Consider the following 23320-nt stretch of genomic DNA (forward strand, 5'->3'; position numbering starts at 1 on the left):
AGGCATTGGGAAAGAATGAGCATATACAGTCTTAAAAGTTGAAGACAACCAACACAAACCCTAAAACATCCCAGGGAATAAAGAATTTCTGAATGGGAACTGCAATTACCCATTACTGCAATAATGTTCCTGTTCTGTTCAGAAAAGTAGGGGGCTTTTTTTGAGTGGGGAATGAGGGAGAGAACAAGAGACCGCTGCTCACTCTGCCACCACATAGGTCTTGCCACCTTAAATTGGGATTTTCACACAAACACTACAATAATTTGGCTTCTAAAAATATACATATACCCACATATCTATCTATATATGTACACATCTTGAAACTACTTGGATGACATTTCTACAGTCAATTTTGGGGCCACTACTGCAACTTTTCTTTCAGACAACACTAATTAGGAACAAGCTTCACACCTTGAAACGCAATAGAATTGTCATCAAATTCAGAGTAAATTTGAAAGCCCTTTCTTCTTTCAGTGACAATAACTTAACCACTAACATTCTATATGCCTTCAGCCCAGTGGGTTTAGACTTATGATCTGTAAAATAAAATCACAGAGAGTTCAATTAAAGCCTATTGTCTAATTTTTATCTACTTTTTTACTATCAGCAATATATAAGAAAATACAGTTCCCAAAGCTTGATGGCTCCAGTTCTGGTTTCTTTTACCAATTCAAAATGCAGACACAGTGTTTGCTAATCAAGAGAACAGTGGTCTATACCTAAGTATCAACAAAGCAGCTATTGTAAAGCACTCTGCTTCCTGCAACATGATATTTGCATTAAAGCACCTTCTGCTGCTCTGAACTATTATCAGGCATTATACTAATAGCACTTTGTATGGCTGATCTTGAATTAAATTAGTAATGTAGGAGTATCACTTAGACTCTCAAAGGGGTGGGGAAATGGTTTTCCTGCTCTTTGGACATGTAGTTTTAAAATATCTTTCTGGAAATAATGAAGAGAGGCTGATACAGAGAGAGCACCCCAACTCTCTTCTTGGGGACCATATTCAATGCCTGGGGCAGGAGCATAACATAAATGCTTTCTAACTTCTCTGGGCTTATAGATGTTGCCAAGTCAGCCCTGGAAAATACTAGGATAACACACTATGCCTCCCTTGCTCTCTGTCTGCCCCTCCATTCCCCTGTCCTTGTGCAGGTGGGTCTGTATGAGTGTGGCAGGTGAATGCACCACTATCAGAGTAGACTGCTGGGGTCATTGATGGTCCCACAACTACCAGAACTTGTCTGTAAAAATCACAGTGCTAACAGTTGGACAGCTTTCTACAGTATTCATAATTTCTTGGTTTCTGGATACTAACGTATCCAGTAAATTATAAATTAAAACAGTACTGTCACTCTAAAAGGTGTAGTTAGTTGGTGTTTTATAGTGAGTTGTCACTATTATTTTTCATGATGAGTCAAGTCAGGCAAAAGTATAAATTACAAAGAGAGTGGAGGATTTTAAAAGCAAGGTGGGTAATAAATGGTTATTATATTTGCCTGAGTACAACAGAGAATTTATAATCAGAACAATTAGCTCTGTCTTCTCCACTAAAATGTTGCTTCCCTCTTTTCCCTGGCCTTCTCCTATTTCACTGTTCCCAAGCTCACAAATATTGATGTAATGTGTGGTTTTGGCTCCCACAGTAAAAACTCCTAGGAGTAAAAAGAAAAAGGTTAGTCCCACACAGCATCTCTTGTACCAGTACAACACCAGAACCAGTGAGCTTAGCTAAAAGACAGAACAAAAACCATTACATCATTGAAAAAGGTAAAAGGACTTCAGTCTGCAGTAGAATCCAGCCTAGGTAATTTAGGTGGCTTATCTTACACCACACTGAGCAAAAATGAAGGAGCATCTCCCAGAATACAATCAGGCACATGGACAAGAAAGCAGTTGGGAATAGTCAGCATGGATTCATTCACCAAGGGGAAGTCATGTTCGACCAGCTTCTGATGAAATGACTGGCCTGATAGATGAAGCAACAAAGGTGGATATTGTTCACCTTGCCTATAGTAAGGCTTTCAGCACTATCCCTTAAGATCCTCCTAGAGAAGCTGATGAAGTATAGGCTGGATGAGCAGACTGTGAGGTGCACTGAAAACTGGTTGCATGGCTGGGCCCAGAGGGTGGTGATTAGTGGCACAGAGCATGGCTGAAGGCCAGTAACTAGCAGTGTACTCCATGAGACAATACTGTATCCAGGTCTGTTTAATGATCTGGATGATGTGGCAGAGTGTATCCTCTGTAGGTTTACTGATGATAGAAAACTGGGAAGGAGTGGCTGATACATCCTAGGGTCACACAGCCATCCAAAGGGACTTCAACAGGCTAGAGAAATAAGCTGACTGTAACTCATTAAGTTCAACAAGGAGAAATCCCAAGTCCTGCACCTGGGAAGGAAAAACCCAGGCATCAGTGCACCCTGGGGGCCACCCAGCTGGAAAGGAACTTGGCAGAAAAAGACCTGGGGCGCTGCTACACAATAGATGGAGCATAAGCCAGCTCCATGCCCTTGCAGCAAAGTAGGCCAGTGGCATCCTGGGCTGCAGGTCCAGGGAGTGAACCTGCCCCACTACTCAGCCCTGGTGAGGCCTCTGGAGTGATGTGTCCGGTTCTGGGTTCCTCAGTACAAGAGAGACATGGACATACTGTAGACATTCCAGTGAAGGGACTGGAGTATGTGATATGTGAGGAGAGCCTGAGGGACCTACAACTCTTTAGCCAGGAGAAGGTTCAGAGGGATCTTATATATGTAAATCCCTGAAGGGAAGGTGCAGAGATGACAGAGCCAGGTTCTCTCCAGTGGTGCCCAGTGAAAAGTTAGGAGGTAATGGGCACAAACTGAAACACAAGAGGCTCTCTGTGAGTATCAGGAAACAGTGTTTTATAGTGAGGGTCACTGAGCACTGGCACAGGTTGCTCACAGCAGTTGTGAAGTCTCTGTCCTTGGAGATACTGAAAAGCCACCTACACATGGTCCTGGGCAGCCTGGACTAGGTGGCCCTGCTTCAACAAAGGTGGTGGACCAGATGACTTTCAGAGTTCCCTTCCAAACTCCAAATAACTCCATGATTCTGTGAAAACAGAATCTAGGTAAATTAAGTCATCCAGCTACGTGTCCAGCTTTGAACTGCAAAAGTATCCAGCAAAGGTTGCTTTGTCAGAAATCCAGTTTCCCAAATTGACCTCATGTATTCAACATCAACCAACTGCTAACAGAACATTATTCCTGCAGAAGTATAACTTTATATAAAGAGACAGTTACAAGAAGCAGGGTAGGAAAGTTCCATGAATTTGGACCGAAGAATTAGAAATTTATTTTAAATCAGCATTTAAATATAACAAAACCAATAAACCATTCTTGTAAATGTAAACTGGAAACTGCTATATATAGTTCAAGGCCTGCATGTTTCTTTAAAGTCCTTATATAAAGATTTGTTAAGCACGTTACTTCACACTGCTGTGCCCTTAGCTCTGGTCTCACCAGCTCATTACATCTATCAGATGGGATGGCTTCTGTGCTTTAAGGAAAACATGTAGTTATATATTTAATGGCATCAGGTGCAAAGTTACACAAAATAAACCAGTAAAGGACTATTTATTTTTTTGTCTGTAATAACAGATTCTTGTTTAAACATCGTTCAGCTGCCTGAAGCCAGGGATCCTTGTTCACTAGAAACAGGAAATTTTTTGCAAAGTTTACACCAGTTACTTTATTTATGAAATTATTTGGTAAATGGGAACTGCAGTGAGGGATACTTTCTGAGGTTTATCTAGGTATTTTAACCACTTTTAAAGCACAAAGAGAAAGAAATGTCACAGAATAGGTTAAGTGTAAAGGTGCAGGAAGAATGAAATCTGGCAATCCTCAGTGCTTATTCTCCACACATCCTAAATGGTTCACCAGTGAAAAAGAGAAATTTTCTGCAATCTGTTTTTGAAAAATTTCTGCTAAGCATGAAATGTGTGGAAAACAAGCTCCAGGAAAATGTAACTAGAATCAAAATGTGCAATATAGTCCAGAATGGTCACATTTTTAAGTATCCCCTTTTTTTCCCTCTTCTGAAAAGTGTTCAACTTCCTTGTAACAGATCAATCTCAAGCAACTTATCTATGGATTTTCAGCATCAAAGCTGAAATGCTTTATTGCTTTTTCATAATGAAACTTAAAACTTCAACATCTCCAGACACTCTAGGGAAAAGCAGTCAGTGCATCAAGTCAGATACAGGGAGCTTAAAACTTGGAAGTCGCACCCAAAGAGCTCTCAGCTTCATTACATTTTCTTGTCACTGTCAGAGGATGGGGGTGGGGGGAAATGAGCAAGTGCTAAATGGAGGAAAAAACCCTAAATGCATCACAAGTGCACACTAATTGCTTTTGTCTAATTTTTCTTTTCCTCAGCATATTAATTTGCTATTTCAGTTTTTGTCTTACTTCTAAGCTGCCTGAATATAGGAAAAAGAAAAAAAAATCAACCAAAAAAACCACCAACCTTGAGTGGAAAATTGAACAAAATGGAATTCAAAGCACTTCCCCTCTCTTTCTGTGGTTTGGGTATTGTTCAGGCTGGGAGCATCAAAAAGCCTCCATCACTTAGAGGCTAATCACCATCTGTATGAAACAGCAGATAGTTCACGACCAAGGAAAAACTAAATCCATTCCAAGAGTTAGCTACTTGTGCAAAGCTGAGTCATGCCGGTGAAGCCAGCACAGGAACCTGAGCCATTTCCAGCCATGGTCTACCTCCCGGAGACAAGAGGCCCCAGGACCTTTGCAGATCACTGCAGGACCTGTCAGCCCTGCTCTGCACTGCCAGCAGGGCAAGGGGAATGTCTGGATATGCCATTCCCCCATCCTGAAACAGTGCCATGCACTGACCCTTCTGATAACACCAAGGGCAAAATTTAAAATACAATGCCTCTAAGACTGGGATTCAGCTCACAGAGGAAAGTACTTAAAATAGACTTCTTCAAATGTGTTTGAACTCCTAGTATCTTCAGTATATACTGTTAACAACATCAGCACGCAACTGGAATGCACAGGAAATTTCAAAACATACCCAAACCCAGGAGATTCTTGCAGATCTAAAGGATAAAAACCAGAAATGTTCCAAACACAAACCCATTCCTTTCATGTCCCTGTGGTTTATTAAAGGGAGAAGTCAAGCTAGAGTGTCTCCCTTCAAGGGAACATCAACACAGATTATATATAGACATTTACTCAAAATATATTTTTACAAAGGAAAAAAATTGCAGATAGCTGTGCTCCAGAGTATTCCTACAGAGCAAACCAGAAAGATTAATCTACCCAGGCTACAAACAAGGCAATGTTTGGCTTAGCAATAGCTGAAACCAGGGGAAGTCACCTGAAGTTTGGATCTTTGAAGGTAGTTGCTGACCCCATGATCCTAGGAGACTATCAACACAGGAGTAGCAAGATGATTTTGCCAAACTGAAGTAAGAAAGACAGTGAAAGAAAAGCAGCAGAAAGAACAGAAAATGTTTGTGTAACTTTTAGGTGAGCAGCCCTTTGGCAAAAAACTAAGCCAGACTGAGGCAGAAGAGCATCTGAAATAGGCTTGAGGCTATCAGCTAAGAAACCATCTCCTGATGTCCACTCAGATGGAACTGCAGTAAATTGGATTTTGTAAACATGCAAGACAGCAACAGAGAAATACCTCCACTAGCATTCATAAGCTTTCTGCATTTAAATAAAGCTCAAGTCTCTGAACTTTGGACAGATCAAGAGTCAGTAACAAAATTGATGTTAGATTATTTAAATTAAAAAAAAAACAAACAAACAAAAAAACCCCACCAAGTTTTAGGATAATTATTCCCAGCTTTAGGAATATCACTCTTTGTCTGTAATATTTGAAAAGACAGAATACTGGAGTGCCCAAACCTGAAGATGAAGGGTTTTAAACTCTTTTGGGAAAAGGCTCTTCTCATTTCTTCCTGATGTGGCTTGAGGGAGGTTAAGCAGTTCTCACATTCCCTGAAATTTTTGTAGTCCCTGAAGAAAAGACTCAACAACAACTCTGAAAAAATCAGAGTGGCAAGAAAGGAAGCAAAATATGTCCAAGTCCAGAGAAATTAAACTGTCTCTGAAACACACTGCAAAACTCTGGCAATGCATTCTGTCTCCCAAGCCCAAAGTGAATATTAAAAGTTAGTTCCCTCAAATCAATTAGAAGCAGATAATCTCCATGATGAGCACAGAGCTGACTGATGTCAGAAGCAGCAGGACTGAAATAAACTGCTAGAAGCAATATGCCTTTCAGGACTGGTTGCAATATTCAACTTGAAATCCTGACACATTGTAAGAATTAGGCTTCCAGTACAACTGGGCCACCTCCCATTAAAAACAGCAGCTGTACAAGAGGATTCAAAGGTGAAAATAATTAGTTTATCCTTTGAGCTGGTTCCACATAAATTATATGCCAATATATTTTACATCCCCAACCAAGACACAGGATATGCAACATTCAGAACTATGGATAGGAAATAAGGTAATCAGAGGTCTGTAAGAAAACAATATAAACTAGAAGAAAACAATATACTTTAACCACGTTTGAAGCACAGTTGCTCCAATAGAATATTTGGCTTCACTAACCTATAAAAAAACCTAACCATCTCAAAATAATATGTCCAAGGAAAATCAGCATGTATAAATATTTAGTTTTTTCAAAATCTATCCAAATTTACAGAATATCAATAAAACCACAGACATCTGCATAAAGATTTTTTGTTGTTGTTTAAAAATATATTAAGCTAATCCCCTGTTTTTCAGTCCAAGTGAACTTGTAAGTCTGACCAAAGAAGTGGAAATCAGAGAAAAAACAATTTAATTTTTTGTAACAAAAATATATTCAGGGACTAACTTTAACAAAATGCCATTCATGTTTTCGTTGGGTTTTTTTTAACATAATACTTTAAAAAAATTAACCCATAAAGGGATTAATTAATTAAAGGGATTCATTTGAACAAAATTAAGTACTTCTGTTCAGAAAAGCTAAAACATCAGGCTGATCCATAATAATGTTTAATGCCGTCATTGAACTGAAAGACCAATTATTTTATTCACCATCATGCAATGAGATGAAAAACTAAGGGATGTATAAAAGTAAGAAGGAATAAGAAGAATTTGTAATATGAAAAAAAGTTTAATAGATAATAAGCAGCTTATTATTCTCCAACAAAATTTTGTGGTGTGATTCCTAAACTGGAAGAGAAGTGTAAAGCAGCAATACAGAAATTTTTGCAGACAGCACAAAATTTTGATTACTTAGTTCCCCCCCCTTGATCTCCAAGGCACTTCAAAGTGAGCCAAGCAATGTATTAAGTAGAAAGTACAGTAACTTGAAAAATTTCAGTACTAGTAAAAACAAAGAAATACATACCACAGAAGAATAGGTGAAATACTTATGAATTACAGACAGCTCCAAATTAATAGAAGAAGGATCTTATCAATGTAGGGGACACAAAAATGCACAATATGCCACTGCAGAAAACAGACAAAACATGGGATCCATAAGGAAAGTAAATGAGTGTTAATTTATAAAATAATCCCAAGTCTCTGTGACTTGGGCTTCCCTGAGTGTCAAGCATGTCACTTCACTTACAAGATGATGCTGCAGAATAACAATCAGGACAACAGCAAGAATAGGTAAGAGTACAGAAGAATGTTGACAAAGATTATTTACCTTGGAAAACAGTCAAATCAAATGGAGGTAATAAAAAATATAAAATAATAAAGCCAGATAGTTTATAAGTTTCTACTGCCTTTGCATCATAACACTAGGTGAGAAAACTTTATTAAAGCCCAGCACTTTAAAAGTTCTCCAAGGAAGTATTTTTTTCGCACAATAAATAATCAAGACTCTGTGGTCTATATGGTCTAAAGCATTGCTAAAACCAATAAATCAGCAAAAATCTATTATGTTAGAAATTTCTGCAAGCATATCCAGAATCCTAGTAATCAGTGTTATTAGCTGGAACATAAAGTCTCCTTTCCAGCCAGTTTCTAATTACTGAAAATCGCAGTAGGCTTTCCAGGATAGCAGATCTGCCTACTGCAGCTTCCTCCCTCTCAAGATGACAACTTTCAGAAGATGCATATTCAACAAAAAGCACTTGATTCAGCACCTGATTCAGAAAGCTGAAAGCAAGTGCCTACATTTTAGGTGCCCGGTATGACAAAGCTCCTATTGTAGCTAAGGGAGAATTAGTTAATAATCAGTAGAGTCTAAACTGAACAGAGCAATTACAGAAATCTGCTTTAAAGACCTATTAATTTTCTTTTAGATACCTACGTTTAGGGGCCTATAAACCCAACACTGAGTCCCACACAGAAGTTAGGAGAAGCTGAATCCGCACCCTGAATATCACATAGTATGTTAACTCCCATATTCCTGGGGGACACCTTCCAGAATGACAGTGAAATTATTTCCTCTGTTACTCATAAATGCAATTAGATAAAGCCAGCTATATAAAGCACTGCCTGAAAGCCAGTATTTTCCCATAAAATTACTATTTTCCACCATATTTACCATCAAAAAAACCATAATTGAATTAAAAGTTTCAAACAAAAGTTTGGATGGATTAAAATACAGGTGCTATCACATGATGCCTGTGCATTTAACATGAGACTCCAGCATAGGTTTATAGTAACACAGGGAATTTTGTACAACCATGTGGATCAACTACTTTGTACAACCATGTGGATCAACTACAGCATGCTTAACATCTACAGATTTTTTTTGCTCAGCAATTTGCATCAGTTCTTCATCATCAAAAGCAATGCAGAGGTAGAAACTTAGGCCCAAAGTTCACCTAAGATAATTTCCTTTGAAATCACAATCCATAATCACCTTTGTTGCCTTGAGGAACTTCGTTATCTGAAAATGCCTGTTCAAGAATCCTTTTAGTATTTAAAAATCCCATTCCTTATACCTGTTAGAACAAAAGCACACCATCACTGCTCTAAAAGCCCACGCTTGCAAGCCAGAGAACACTCTTCAGCCTCATTTAGTCTCAAGCCTTGTTTTGAGAACAATAAAGAGGTTTTGCTAAATGCACTCTAGGTGCATCTTCCATCCCTGCAAACCAAAATGCACAAGGAATTACAGCTCTCAGCAGAATTGGTCACTGCCCCATCTGCTTCTGTGCAATAAGGGTGGGAGACTGATTCATCCTGGGAGCCTCCCCAAAGAGGTAACATGCTGAGCAACTACACTCCTCTGGCTGTGCTGAGACAACATAAAACACCCTCTGAGGCAGAAGCAAAATGCTGGGGCAAAACTTGTTCAGCAGAGTACCCAATATCATTATGAGGAGCCAGGCCTCACCCACACCACTGAACTCAGCCCATGGGCTGAGCAAAACCCCCCATGAGTTCCTGATGTGGCTGATGGAGAGGGTGGTGCAAATGTCTCACAGGCTGAATTGGCTGCTTGAACCTCTTCTCTCTCTTCCCACAGACTTGGGAGACTGGTACCTAACAAGGCAATAGGAAGAACCTGGCCTTGAGTGTCTTATGTCAAGGCTCTGAAGTCGAGGGACACCTTTCCTTCTAGGTTACCTATTAACCTCTAGGTAAGGATGCTCAGAACTACAAAACACCTATAATGTCTTAAAAGGCAAGCTTGTGCACTAGAAACCAATTGCTAGAAGTGAGTTGATTGTTCATTGAAAGGTAATATCATCAGCAATAAGAAAAAAATGAAACAAATGAGCTGATTTAAGTTTATCAGCTTTGCATTTTAATTAGTAGATATTATGTACCTCAACTTTCCCTTTAACCTTGTTTGCAGAAAGATAGGAAGAGTCATTCCAGTGAACAAACAGTGGTATTTAGTTACATAAAATATTCTGCAAGCTTGTGCATTACAAATAAACTCAACTTTAAATCTGTGTGTTATGACTAATTTTAGGACTTGAGTTTTATCCAAAAAAAGAGCATGGAAAAACTTGACGCACACACCTCTGCCTTCAAACAGACAAACTAGAAAGGGCAAAAGACAGCAAAACAGTAACTTCTACAAGTTGGGGGTGGGAAATTGAGGGGAAAGGGTGGGATTTAAGTGAAATGACAAAACAATTTTTAAACAAAAAATTAAAATAATTTTTTTAATATAAATTTTTAAAGGTGTGTTTTCTGGAAAAATTGTCATTTGTTGTATATTTCATCTGCATCAGTTTGTGTTAAAAACATTATCTACTGGGACAAAGAAACGAGGAGTACAATAACTTGAGAAGGCTAAAGTTAAAGATTATTTTTTGCTTTTTTTAACAAAGAGAATGCTTACAGATCACTTAAAACAAATAAAAATGCTCACCATTTTAAGAGAGGCAGAATTATCTTTTTAAGATGGAAGAAAATAAAAAAGCAAAAAGAAATGTTTCCTTTTATTTATAAGGAGTATTGCTGGAGATCTAACCACCCACTCCACCCCCAGTCCCCGAGTCCAACCCAGTGCAGGCAAGGTCAGAGATGTCTCACTTCACGAAGCTGCGTTGCTGGGAGACTGGGTTAGGCAAACACAAAGAAAGAAGCCAAAAGATTAAGCAAGATGACGACTATTAACATATTTCACAGTCAAATCAGATGACTCTTCAATCCAGGAGAGCTTTACATCAAATAATTTTTCAAAATTAATTTGAAGGCTCCTTAGAGAAAACACTGTTTGCCCTAAAGTACTCAGGACATGAAAATAAACAGTGTCTCTGAAGCTGTTAAAGCTGTAGCCAGAGATTTCTTTTTTCACTACTGTCTTCCCCAGAAGTCTTGATACTAGAAGCAAAACATGCTTTTGATGAAGAATGAGATGCTGAATGGGCCTAAAGGATTATAAAGGATACCAAAACACCAAATACTGAATGAGTCCAAAAAAACCCAAATAAAACAAAAAACCAGGGAAAAGCCCAAGTATCTTACTTTTCTGAATAAGCAGAACTTCTAGGCAACAGAAAGAACCTTTCCAAAAGACAGGCTGGTACCTTACACAGCCACCACTTCATCTGAGACCTTCCATCAAAGCAGTGTTTTTAATTGTGTTCTTAGTTCATAGAGCAGCTTAGATTGACACAACACGCTGGACTGTCATGGCCAACACAAGCACATCTTTGAACTGCTCTGACTGCTCGTGCAGCTGCCTGGGAAGTACCACAGCAAGCAAGAACTATGAGACTCTCATGAGGCCTGCATTTGACTGCTTTGGAGAGGAAAAAACAAGACTGGTAAAATGGACTAATAATGTTCACCCGTGGAATTAAAAACATCAGGAAAATGAAAAAGCAACATTTTAACAGAGAAAAAAGGGACATGCAGGTTAAGAAAAATAATGTCATTACAGTCAGTGGGACATCTCCAGACCTTCAAAAGGATAACTTCACCCATGGTCTTCTTCATAACTAGTTCATGTTCAAAATTTTTTTCCAGATGTTAAGCATCAGCAGAGGAATTGTGTCAGACATTATCACTTGGTTATAACAGACAGCTGAACAATAAATGGAAGACCATTTGTGTATGTAAAACACACCTGTGAACTTGCAGGAATGGGGATTTATGAACACGTTTTTTACAGCATTATCAGAGCCAAGGTGCAACTGTAGGGACAGCTTTTCCATGTGACTTGGAAACATATATACGTATGATTGGCAGTGGAAAAAATAAAATGCATTTCAATATGAGAGGAAATAAAAAATGTTTTGATTAAGAAAATTAAAACAAAAACACAATTACATTTGATTTAATTCAGCATGTCACCTCAGAGAGAAACTACAGCACAAACCCAAGCTGTACTAATAAGTATTAAGAAAGTACTAATACTGAATTTTCTTGTATTTTTAAGGCCTTGTATCATCATCTTTTGAAGCAATTGTCATCTGACATTTCTTCTCACTGAAATAAAATGTTCTATAGCTGATGTGGCATTGTTCTCATATGTTAAACCATTTCCAAAAAAAGACATTTTATTTCCAAACAGAGGAAAATAAGCAATTGAGAGGATTCTTGATTTTCTTAGTAACAGTCTATCCGCAGCTTTCAAAAACAGTATTTAAATTTTTCCATACCGTGAAGCTGTTGTTGACATTTTTTGTGCTTGATTCAGCTACACTGGCATCTGACAGGTCAACTTCATCAAATATTAGAGACTGTGAAGGGAAAAGAACATAGAAGCATTAAATTAAGTATGAGTCCAGTTTCAGGTAGGCTTACAAAATGTGCTTTAATGTCATTGTGTCTATGAAAACAAAAATAAAAATAGAAAATAAAAGTAGTGGAAAAAATAGAACACACTGATGATGTGATAAAATTTCACAGCTGGCCCCTAAACACAGTTCTACTTGCTATCTAAGTGGTACATGATTATATCTAAAGGCCCCATAATTACATTGCTTTAAAATGTCTTTTAAAATAAGGGGGTTTTTTTACATAGATGAAGCTTTAGAGTGTCTACTGTGTAGTATAAATGTGGTGTCAGAGGAGAGAGATTCACACACAGCAAAATGTAAACTAATTATTTAGTTTTAGGATGGAACTCTAAAGTCATGTAGCTATGGTATCCGTATGAGAAGATGTATCTCAGAGACCTGAAGAGATCCCTTCCACTCCTTTGTTTGATGTTCCAACAAGAGAAATACACGTCTACTCTAAATGCTCCAGCCTCTGGCAAAGGATCAGTTAAGTTCTGTTATGCTCACGATGGTTTTGTAGCACAGAAGAACAGCCTAACAAAAATACCTATTTTTTTAGTCCTACCGTGTTTTTCCTCTTCCATGCCACAGGAAGGAGAATCAATGTTGGGGGAGTTTCAGCATGTCTGGATTCAGCATTAGAGTATTGGCACAATTTGCCTACTCATAACACCTTCTTCTCCCATCTTTACCATAGAATCACAGAATGGTTTTAGTTGGAAGGGACCCTAAAGATCATCTAGCTCCAAACCCCCTGCCATGGTCCAAGTTGCTCAGAGCTCCATCCAACCTGGCCTTGAATGTTTCCAGAGGTGGGGTATCCACAGCTTCTCTGAGCAGCCTGTGTCAGTGTCTCACCACCCTCACAGTAAAGAGTATCTTCCTACCTAATATCCAAATCTCTCCTCTTTCAGCTAAAAGTCATTTCCCCTATGTCCTACCACCACATGCCCTTGTAAAAAGCCCCTCTCCAGCTCCCTTGGCCCGTTTTTAGGTACTAGAAGGCTGCCATAAGGTCCCAGATCTCTCAGCCTGTCTTCATAAGAGAGGTGCTCCAGCCGGCTGATCATCTTTGTGCTCCTCCTCTGGACATTCTACAACAGTTCTGTGGCTCCCAAGATAGCAAGGGCACAGACCTTGTTGGGGTGAGACCAACATAGATCCAAAGGTGTGCAAATACCCCATATTCCTCATCTAACATGGTAGGCTCACATTTTCAAAACATCTCAGCATCATATTTGTGATTTGAGGTTGCCCTTCTCAGATCTCTTATTTGCCATGTTTATCCTTTATGTAAACTGCTCACGGTAGCACCAAGTGCAGAGAGGTTTAACAACAGAGGTACTGTAGTGCTGGGCTCCCTGGAGCGATGGTGCTTTCCTTGATTCATTATAGCCACACAACTGTGCACTGTGCAGCTACAGTCTTACAGTCCCAGAGAGATCTCTGTGCCTTTACTAAGAGTTTTGTTGAGAAAACCAAGCTATGGAAGATGATGAAGACCTGAAGCACCTCACCTACGCCTCCCATGAGATGCTACAACCCCACAGGGTAAAGGAAAGTAACACCCACAGCTATGAAACAGCACAGTCTGAGTCAGCCCAACAAGACAAAATGCTCTTGGCCCTGGCCTTGGGGGAGAGGAAGGAAAAACCTTTCAAAGAGAAGACAAGTATTCCTCACTGCCCATCCCCAATTCTCCCACCAAAAAATTCAGTTGAAGGGAAACAGCTTTTTCCCTTATATATCAGTTTTGGCAGAAAATCAGCCTATCTTGATTTCACATAACTATTTCTATGGGCATCAGAGCAGAAGAGTTTTAAGAGAAGTTGGTCTTAGGGATAACTTCTAAGCATTATCCAGTTTTTACTGGTTTTGACTGTCTGAGAGCCACAAAAAACCTCCACAACTCGTTAAAATGACTTTATTATTTGTCTGAATAGCCAAAAAGGTTAAAATAACTGTGACAAACTTCATCAAAAAAGAGAAATTACTAATCTTCCTTGAAGTTAACACACTACATCCTATATACAGCAGTTTTTACATAAAACAACCATGAACAAATCATTACATTATTATTACTGAACTTATAAACCTAAACAAAATTGAAGTCACAAGAAAATGGCTTTAGACACTAATAGCATAGAATTACCTTTGAATCCTTAGCATAGTAAAGGGTACGACCTCGAAGTTTGAAATAGCGCTTTTTCCACCTCTGAAAAGAGCTGGTTTGCTTCAGTAGTAATCCTTCTTTTATACTTGTCTGAAAAATATTAAAATACAGAAACCAAGGTAAATACATGTAGAAATAGCTACACACATAGATTAAAGTTTTGCTTTTTAAAATTTATGTTACATCTCATATAACTGTGAATTTAAACTTTTATTTGTTTACATTAAAAAGAGACTAATTCTTTGGACTACCGGATTTTGCATTGCTATTTTTTAAACAATGACAATGTTGGCAAAATGCTAATTTTACATGTAAACTGAAAAGGCAGTCGAGAGACATATAATTATTCTGAAGATACACACAAAATAATTCAATTGTCTGGATAGCTGCAGAGTCACAAACATTAAAGTGAGCAACAACTGATGGTGGCACAACTTAGAAAAAAACACTAAAACCATCAATAGAAGGTAATTTCCAGTTCCAAAACTGATTATTTTGAGGAGAAAAACAATTTCCATACAGACAGTAATTCAACAAGGTACTTAAATGTCTCTGATTCAGGCACATGAATTTCTTTAAAATAGAGGGAATAATCCAGTATGATGCAAGTCATGCAAGACTTTGAGTCTGTTGATGAGCTGAAGCCTTCAGCATGAAATCAGCTAACCATTAGAGATAATTATTATCTGGAAAGTGTGAGAACAATAACAGATAGGGTTATTTTTACCATGCAAATATTTTTAGGCAAAAAATGACTCGCTGATCCAAACCTTTCCCTGCAGACTGAACCCTGTCTATATATAGCCCATTTTTGCAATGAGTAAGAGACAAATTAGTATATTTTAAAGGTGTATGCTGTTTTCACCGCTGTGTGTGGGATTCATTCGATTACAGAAATTCTTCACTTAATCAGACAAAACTACATGAACATAGCATACTAATTTCATACGTCTCAAAAAAATTTTTCTTCATTTTTGAAGCACACAAGAGAGATGAGAAAAAGAAAGTACTTTTGGATATTATATTCCAAAATTACTCTTTCCAGAATATTTCCAATTTGTAATATAATAACATGATGAGAATCTTATAATACAATTTCTAGACAATGTGATACAAACATCATTTGTAGTTATTCTAGAACTTCTGGAAACCTAACCAAGACCTGACCTAAAGTTCATAAACAACTTCTATTATCAGATATGAAATTCTCCTTAACTTTAATGCAAGTAATAAAAACACAGAAAAAGCAGAGAGCACTTTACTGTTCCTACCATTTCCTTGAAATGAGAAACATTGCTGTTATGCCCAGAGATTGCACCCTTCATTTAGATAGTCCTAATGTCACAAATCAAAAATGTGGTCCAATGATCACAAAGCACTTGAATTAATGCTCTCAAAAAAGCGACTCTTTCAGATTGAACCTCGTAGCTGAAAGTTTAGATTTGTCACAGTTTGCTTCACATGCCAGCAACCTGGACCAGCGGATTCAGCCAACCCTCCTGCTCTAGCTGAGGGGTAGCAACTCCCAGTGGAAAGGGTCTGCTCATCATACACCATTTTAAGACAATTTGCAATTTTCTGATCAGACACCTAGATAAGCAAGTTTTCCATGATATAAATAGATTTAATCAGTTAGTAAATACAAGCACTTGTTCAAAGCTGTCTGTTGTAGCCATGCAGCACCTGTGCTTCATATCACTCTCTGAGATTTTGGAAGCTCATCACAAGGATGGGAGTAGATGACGTGTGTTTATCAAGGGTCAGAAGATGTCAAGACCAGAGAAATTCAGTTCCAAGGAAATGGTACTCCACATTCATGACAGACGCTGACTTACTGGGAAAATGTCCAAAACGGAAGGAAATCCATACTCCCTAAAACACACTAGGTGTACAAGGAGACACAGAACACATATTATGCTGAATACTTCTGGGAATTTACAACTCTGTTAAAAAACCATAAAGCTCCCTAAACCTGAGCTATTACTCACTAAGGAATTAGTGAACTCTTTCTTGTCATTTTTATGCCTACTAAACCATTGTCTCCTATTTCTACTCACTCCTTAAACAATATCCCTAATGTCAAACCAATACCTTAAAAATTAAATCTATTTTGCAAGTCAGCCATTTGAAATTAACTTTGAACTTGAAATTAAAGTAAGCTGGTAGTAGATAACCTTTCGGGCTCTACAGAATTTATTTTTGCAACAAGATTTTCAAAAAATCTGGTAAACATTTACCCAAGAAGTAGAAGCACTTAACAAAGTACACAAATTAAATTTATATTTCACCACAGATAAGTATATTGGGCTGAGGTTTGAGCATTTTAAATAGAAAAATCCACGGCTGCAGGCATCAAAACTGAGCACAAAGATTTAGCCCAATACCCTTAATTAACTCAATTTAGACTCTAAAATGTTTAAAATTCCACCTGCCAATTGAGTCATTAAGTAATCTGCTAATAACGCTTTCCCGAGTCTATACCCAAGTTAGAGCATTTCCAGTCATTTAAGATTGGAAGGGACCTCCCAGGTTGTTGAGTTTGGGTCCTCAATGTTGCCTACACACAGGTCATGTTAAGTTTTTCAAAAGCATTGATCAGGCTATAACTACACCTTAAGAAAGTATTCGGTTCCTTTTCTTCTCCCCATGTCAACTGAGACAGTGCTCCAAGATCTCACTGTTCTGAGAAGCCTTTTTATAATTCATCTCAGCTGGACATTAAATCTGAAGTATAAGCAATAACCACTCCAATTATATTAACTACTTTCCTACTATAATTTAAGAGAAACAAGAAGTACAGATCCCACAATCCCACGCTACTTCTCACTTTTACAGAATCACATCTCATCGGCTTGCCAAAACCTCTGAACTTCCCCATACTGCATCTCGTATCATCTAGTAATACAGTGTCCCTCCAGAAGTATGGGACTAGTATCAGAACAGAATAGAATCAAATCCCTAATAATCTTTACCATTTTAACCATTAGTAAAGGAAAATCATTGACAACATTACAGTCACAACATCACAGTGTTCCACTGTGGTATATTTTCCAGAAGAAATCTAATTATAAAAATTACAGCCATTTTTCATAAAATTAAGGAGTACGTATGTGTTCAATTATCCAAGAATGTCAAATGCAACTCTGCATCTCCAAAATCTCAATGACAAAAAAAAAAAAAAATTGCTTTGTGGGTATTTGGATCACTAAAAATGAGAAACATCCATTTTTATATCAGCAGATTTAAAAATGTCCAGTATATAACACCTGAAAAGTCAAATGTTTTTTATTTCAAAGGAAGCCAGCCACATTGCCTTACTTCTAATTCATTCACTTTGTAAACCCTCACATTTCTGCAGAGGTAAATTTTTTACTTCTCCTGCTAGAAAGACAGAAAGAAAGGAGAAAATATTCTGAATTTCAAAAATAATAAACTGATTATGCACTCGTTATTGGCAACTACAAACTAAAACACTAAATAATGAAAGATAAAAGTCTACCCTCTACTTCTTTTCATGTAAATAAGTGGACATGCTGCTCAAAATGTGTCAGGAGAGTGAAAAAAAGAACATGAGGAAATTTCTGAAAGTGAGGAGGATGAAAATGAAAACAGGAAAGGCCATATAACAGGGCAGTCAAATGCAAACAGGAAATTAAAAGCATGAAGAAGAATTTTAAGATAACCTTGCAACAGATGCTCATGCTGAGACTAAAATGTTCATGAAACTTTTGAGATGAAACACAGCTAGCTGGTTGGCAGATCATTTTCCAACAGAAGTATGAAAAGGGTATTCAAGGATAAGAAAGGTCATAGGAAAGAAGCTCATCAAGTCCTCAGCATCTGTCTTTACCAGTGAGGATAATGAGATAGTATCTCACACAGCATGTTGTCCACAACATCAGAACGGCTTCGTCAACATGGAGGGCACATATGGGAAGTACTAGACCAGTCAAATCACTAAGTGCACCAGGTGGCATTGACCTGGGAGCCTTGAAGGTCCCAAAAGGACCACTGATGCTACTCATGGTAAAACAGTAGAGTCCATACAAAAGAATATTGCTGTGCGCATACATATCCAGCCGGAAAAAGTCAACAGAGTATTCCTTTTGTAAAGGAAAATGCTGCTCTGCTACCTACCATGAGTTCAGGATGTGTAGAGGAAAGCAAGTATATAAATTAAGATCCTGCAGACCTGGATTTTCAGAAAGCCTTTGATGAGGCTTCCCACCAAAGGATACTGAAGAAATGTTATTAGAACTTAATTGGGAAAAGGGGCATGTGAACTGAAAGATGCTTCAAGGAAAAATCTAAACCTCATTAACATTCTCATATCAGCTTTGTGCAAAGAAGAGATCTGGGAGCCAGATCACAGCTCTCTGAGCTCAATCACAGCCAGAAATGCCATAAAATTTTGGCTATCACTAAGAAAAGCAACAAATCAAGACAGAATTTAATTTTGCTGCTCTATAACACCATTGTACCAGACAGATCTGCTCTCTCTAACTCAAGAAACAGGGTTAGGAGCAACACAAATGATTCACAGAACAGTAGCTGCCTCACAACAAGAGAGATTGAAGAGCAGAAGACCAAGGGGGCAATATGAAAAATGTTTAAAAAAGCATTAAGGAAAAGTAAGGTGACTGCAGAACTATAGCTCACCAAAGCCCACAATATTATAACAAGGAGGAATGTGACAAAACTGTATCAAGATCAGCTTAACAAAGATAAAAAGTAGCACATCCTTACATAGCAGGCAGTGATTTTATGAAGCTTGCTGTCACAAGAGATTGTACAGGCAGACAGCATCAGCAAGTGCAAAAAAAAGGAACGGACAAATTTAAGAACAGTGTATCTTTACATGGTCCCTTTAATTTGCCATGAGGAAGTACTAGGAGAATGAACGGCCACCAGACTCACATGCTGCTCCTGAACAGCCTTTTCTATTCCACTGCTGAAAGTGGATCATTGTGCGATCAAGCAAAAAAATTCACAGGTTGAATTTGTCCTGCTATGTAGACAGCATCTCTTCTGCTCTCAGTCCTGACATTTGTATTTGCAAGTGGGCCTAGGCCCTCATTTACCAAAACAATTAGTATTCCGATTGTTGACAGACAGGGCAATTAAAGAAAAGAAAAAAAAAAAGAGAGAGAGATGACATGATGATGATTCTCTTTGATATTAACTCTCTCCTGTAATACTTCCTATTCCTATGACTTTGCCAAGTTGAGTACCAAAATAAAACCAACCCTCTCTGCAGTATTATGGACAGTTTGGAACATTTTCACCATCTGCATAGGTATGGCTTTAGGCAGACACTGGCTTCATTACTTTACAAGGTAAAATCTCACAGCTCATATTAACTCAGAGCCCCTTAAAATATTCCATGTGTTCAGTGGATTGAAAAGTATTTTTATTATTAAAAATGTGACAATCAAACACTTGATTTATATTATAATTATGACTAGGGAACTCCAAGCCTGTGATTTTCTTGACAATCTCTGTATAGCAGCTTCCATTACTGTCACTTAGGCTGACAGATTTTTCATTAGTTATGTCAAAATAAAAATAGATTTTATCTACCAAGAATAAAAACTTCATCAGCATCTTACTGCAAGGTTACATTTTTATTGAAGATTCCTGTTCACAGTGAAGGGAGACTAACATTTGAAAATTAAAACCAAACAAAGAATCAGTGAATTTAAACAGCTAAAAAGCATCAAAATAAATTTGAAAATCAGTACGTTGACAAGGTAACATTGCTTTAATATCAAGACAATAAAACAAGTACCACCAAGAACTGATAGCTCAGTGGAACAAGTGGAGCTGTATCCTGGGATGTCTAAAGCACCAGACTTGCCTCAATTGAGATGCCCCAGGCTGCTGCTGCTAATACATCCCCAGGTTACACCGGTGACAGAGATCACAAAATGCAGCAAGTTGCACATGCTCAGTCTGTCACTGTCGATGACAGTTATCCCTGTCCTATTGAAGAAAAAAACCACACTAGCTAGTTTGAGAAAATAGCTTTCCAAAATCTCAGAAGGAAAGCCAGCCACACACCCCACCAAAACACTAACTTGTGATTAAGCATCACCATTTCTGTGTAATAATAAGCAATATGTTTCTTCAAAGTTATTCTTATACTCCATATTTTTGGAGTCATTTATGTGGATGAATTCTAGCCCAAGTGAAACTGTAATACAAATAAATGCAATTATACAGCTTATGCAGTGCCCTTCTTCCTCAACCTCATTCTCCCTTCATGATCCCTTCCAGTCTATGCTAAGGAAACAGATTTTTGCGCTACTATTGTTAAAATAAATAATAAACCAAAAAGCTTTCAGCTTCATCTAATTGGAATATATGGTAATGTAGTAAAGCATGAAGTAAATATGAAATTACAGAGAAACTGCCATAATACTAATATCTTAGTAGCAATGTGAAATGCAATTAAGCAGACTGAATTAAAAATAGAGCTTGTAGCACATATCAAAAATGAGTAAGATATTGCCATATTAGGATAAAATATTACACTGGGAATTAAAAAAAAAACAAACAAACAAAACCTATTTTAGATATAAAGTTGATACTAGATTGAGAATAGAGAAGAAACTTAATGTGCAGTTCAAGTATTTAAACTCCTAATTTCCACTCGTACAACATGTTGCTCTCACTCTGTTCTCATTAATCAAGGCATGAAACAGCTGCAATACACTGAAAAAGGATAAAACACTTCATAGGATTGCAGCTAGCTGCCAAAGATTTAAGTCTTGGTGCTGTAGCACAGCTCAGCTAACTTTGAGCAGTATTTCACTGCTACCATTTGGAACTTCAGTAGCTGTTCCTTTTAAATTACACATGCTCTGAGCAGAGAGATTTAAACCAACTAAGCCTAACTGGTTTCGAGACAGAAGAATATAGATGGTAGATATTTCAGGAATAAAAAATATTAAAAATAAAACCCATAATAAAGAGTCAAAGTACTCAGCTGGAAAGACTTTTTCCTTTACAAGAGTAATTTAGACTCTCTCTCAACTGGAGGGGAGGAGCACCCAACACACTTGTCAATCAGTAAAGTATATGCAGTGTAGGTCCAAAAGAAACCATTTTGCCACCTCATACAGCAAAATACAGAAAAAAAATCCCAATACACTTCCACAGAAAAGAGCAAACTTCCTCTAATTCTGTCCACTGTTAATATGCAAATAATAGTTGATCAATTACTTGAGGAAATTACAAAGGCATCATATAATTAAAAAACCTAAACACCACTACAAACTTTTAAGCGATCCCTTCTTGAAAACAAACTCGAAGTTAAGCTTGCCGTAACAAACCTTCTGTGTTTTAGTTCTTGCAGTTTTCATTCTTGTCATTTCGGTAATCTTTAAACTAATTCCAGTTATGCTGTCAGACTGCCTAGGAGCTACACTCGATAGAGAGGAGCCTCCACAGAGTCATTTAGAGCTTGCAGCTCTTCAGGGAAAGCTGTGGAACAACTCATTTCCTTTTTGCAGGCTTTTTCCACACTTCTATCTGACTTCCACTGATCAAGTTAGGAAAGAGAAAAAGCTTTTAGCAACAGAAGTCACACAAGGCCAAGAAGAGCTGTAGAATAGAATAGAGCAGTCCAGTTGGAAGGGACCTACAGGCTTCATTTAGTCCAAAACATACACATTGTAAAGATACAGTTTCAGGAATTTTCAGTTTCACACAAATGTGGTTTAAAAAAGTAAGTTCTTAGCATCTTCATCACTTCTTTGATGAGATGAAAAATGAAAAAATACCATCCATCCACTCACTCCTTAACATTTTCTAAATTGCCAGTCATTGTTACACAGTGATTGGTCATTGCAGTAGATATCTTGCTCAGTACTCAAGTCCACAGAGATAATTGACACCAGTTTCACAGACACGGTAGCCCTGTGATCTGCAAAATCCTGTTATGTTTGGAATTAGAAACAGAGAAGTTTGTTAATTGAATACCCTGAATTTTTATAGTGTATCTGATGCCCACAGATACAGAGACTATCTACTTTAATCTAATTCAGTGGCTGCACTCCACTGGAAGTCTATATTGGCCCTAATTTTGGTTTACTCTATGGTACCTAAAGTCCTGCATACATATTAATCATGTTTTGAGTTACATTTTCTACTATTCTCCCAGTAACAGTCTTAGCTTAACACTCTACTTCTAGAATAGCTAAGTCAACAAAACCTTTAATTGCCTAATAACTCAAATGTAAGGCTCTCTCACTTACCTCTATATATGGAGACAAATACTAATATACTTCCCACTATGAAAAAAATAATTCTTAAGTGAGAAAGCCGGAAATCTAATTTAAGAGATGACAGTAAAATTATACTAGTGAAATACAACATGGAAAAGATTGATAATGTCCAGCAGCCAGCTAATTTATTACAGATAGTGAAAAATCTTTTTGCTTATCATCAAAAATATTTAGAGAAAGCAGAAATACAGAGTAGCAACTCCAGAGACTGGAAATCTAATCCCGGTTTGACTATAGATTTTATGCGTGACCTGAGGCAAATCAGTTACTATGTGTTCTATGATCTCCACACTGAAAAAAAAATCTTTATTCTTCTCTACATGAGTCTTGTTGTGATTTCTTACATTTTACTGAGCATCTCACTAGAGGTGGCATTTCATTTTAATCGAAAATGTTCATAAATGGCTTTTTGAAAGATAGGAACTTCAGAAGTAATAAGAGTGAAACTAAAAAGACATTAAGGCAGAGTCATCTGTAGCAGTTCACCCGAGGATATCTATGTTCAGTAGAATTTTGAGTATCTCCAAGGACAGAGATTCCACAACTTTCCTGGGCAAATGTTCAACCTGTTTGAGTGTTCAACCACCCTCAAAAGAGGGAGGGAGGAAAAAAAGTCAAAAATAGGGTTTTTTCTTGCATTTAAATGTTGTGGTTC

The 23320-nt window shown here is 37.7% G+C and overlaps 1 protein-coding gene across 2 annotated transcripts in view; it reads right to left on the reverse strand.

Annotated features, from left to right (window-relative positions):
* The window catches only part of DGKH (diacylglycerol kinase eta), a 162923-nt gene that overhangs the window by 64533 nt on the left and 75070 nt on the right, over nt 1–23320 (reverse strand). For both annotated transcript variants that reach the window (XM_048295376.1, XM_048295375.1), the window contains exons 3-4: nt 14357–14467; nt 12082–12162 (exon numbers count right to left, since the gene is read on the reverse strand). In XM_048295376.1, the coding sequence (XP_048151333.1) occupies nt 12082–12162; nt 14357–14467 (192 nt within the window). The remainder of the gene's footprint in view (nt 1–12081; nt 12163–14356; nt 14468–23320) is intronic.

This window comes from Corvus hawaiiensis, chromosome 2, assembly GCF_020740725.1.
Source record: "Corvus hawaiiensis isolate bCorHaw1 chromosome 2, bCorHaw1.pri.cur, whole genome shotgun sequence".
NCBI lineage: Eukaryota > Metazoa > Chordata > Aves > Passeriformes > Corvidae > Corvus > Corvus hawaiiensis.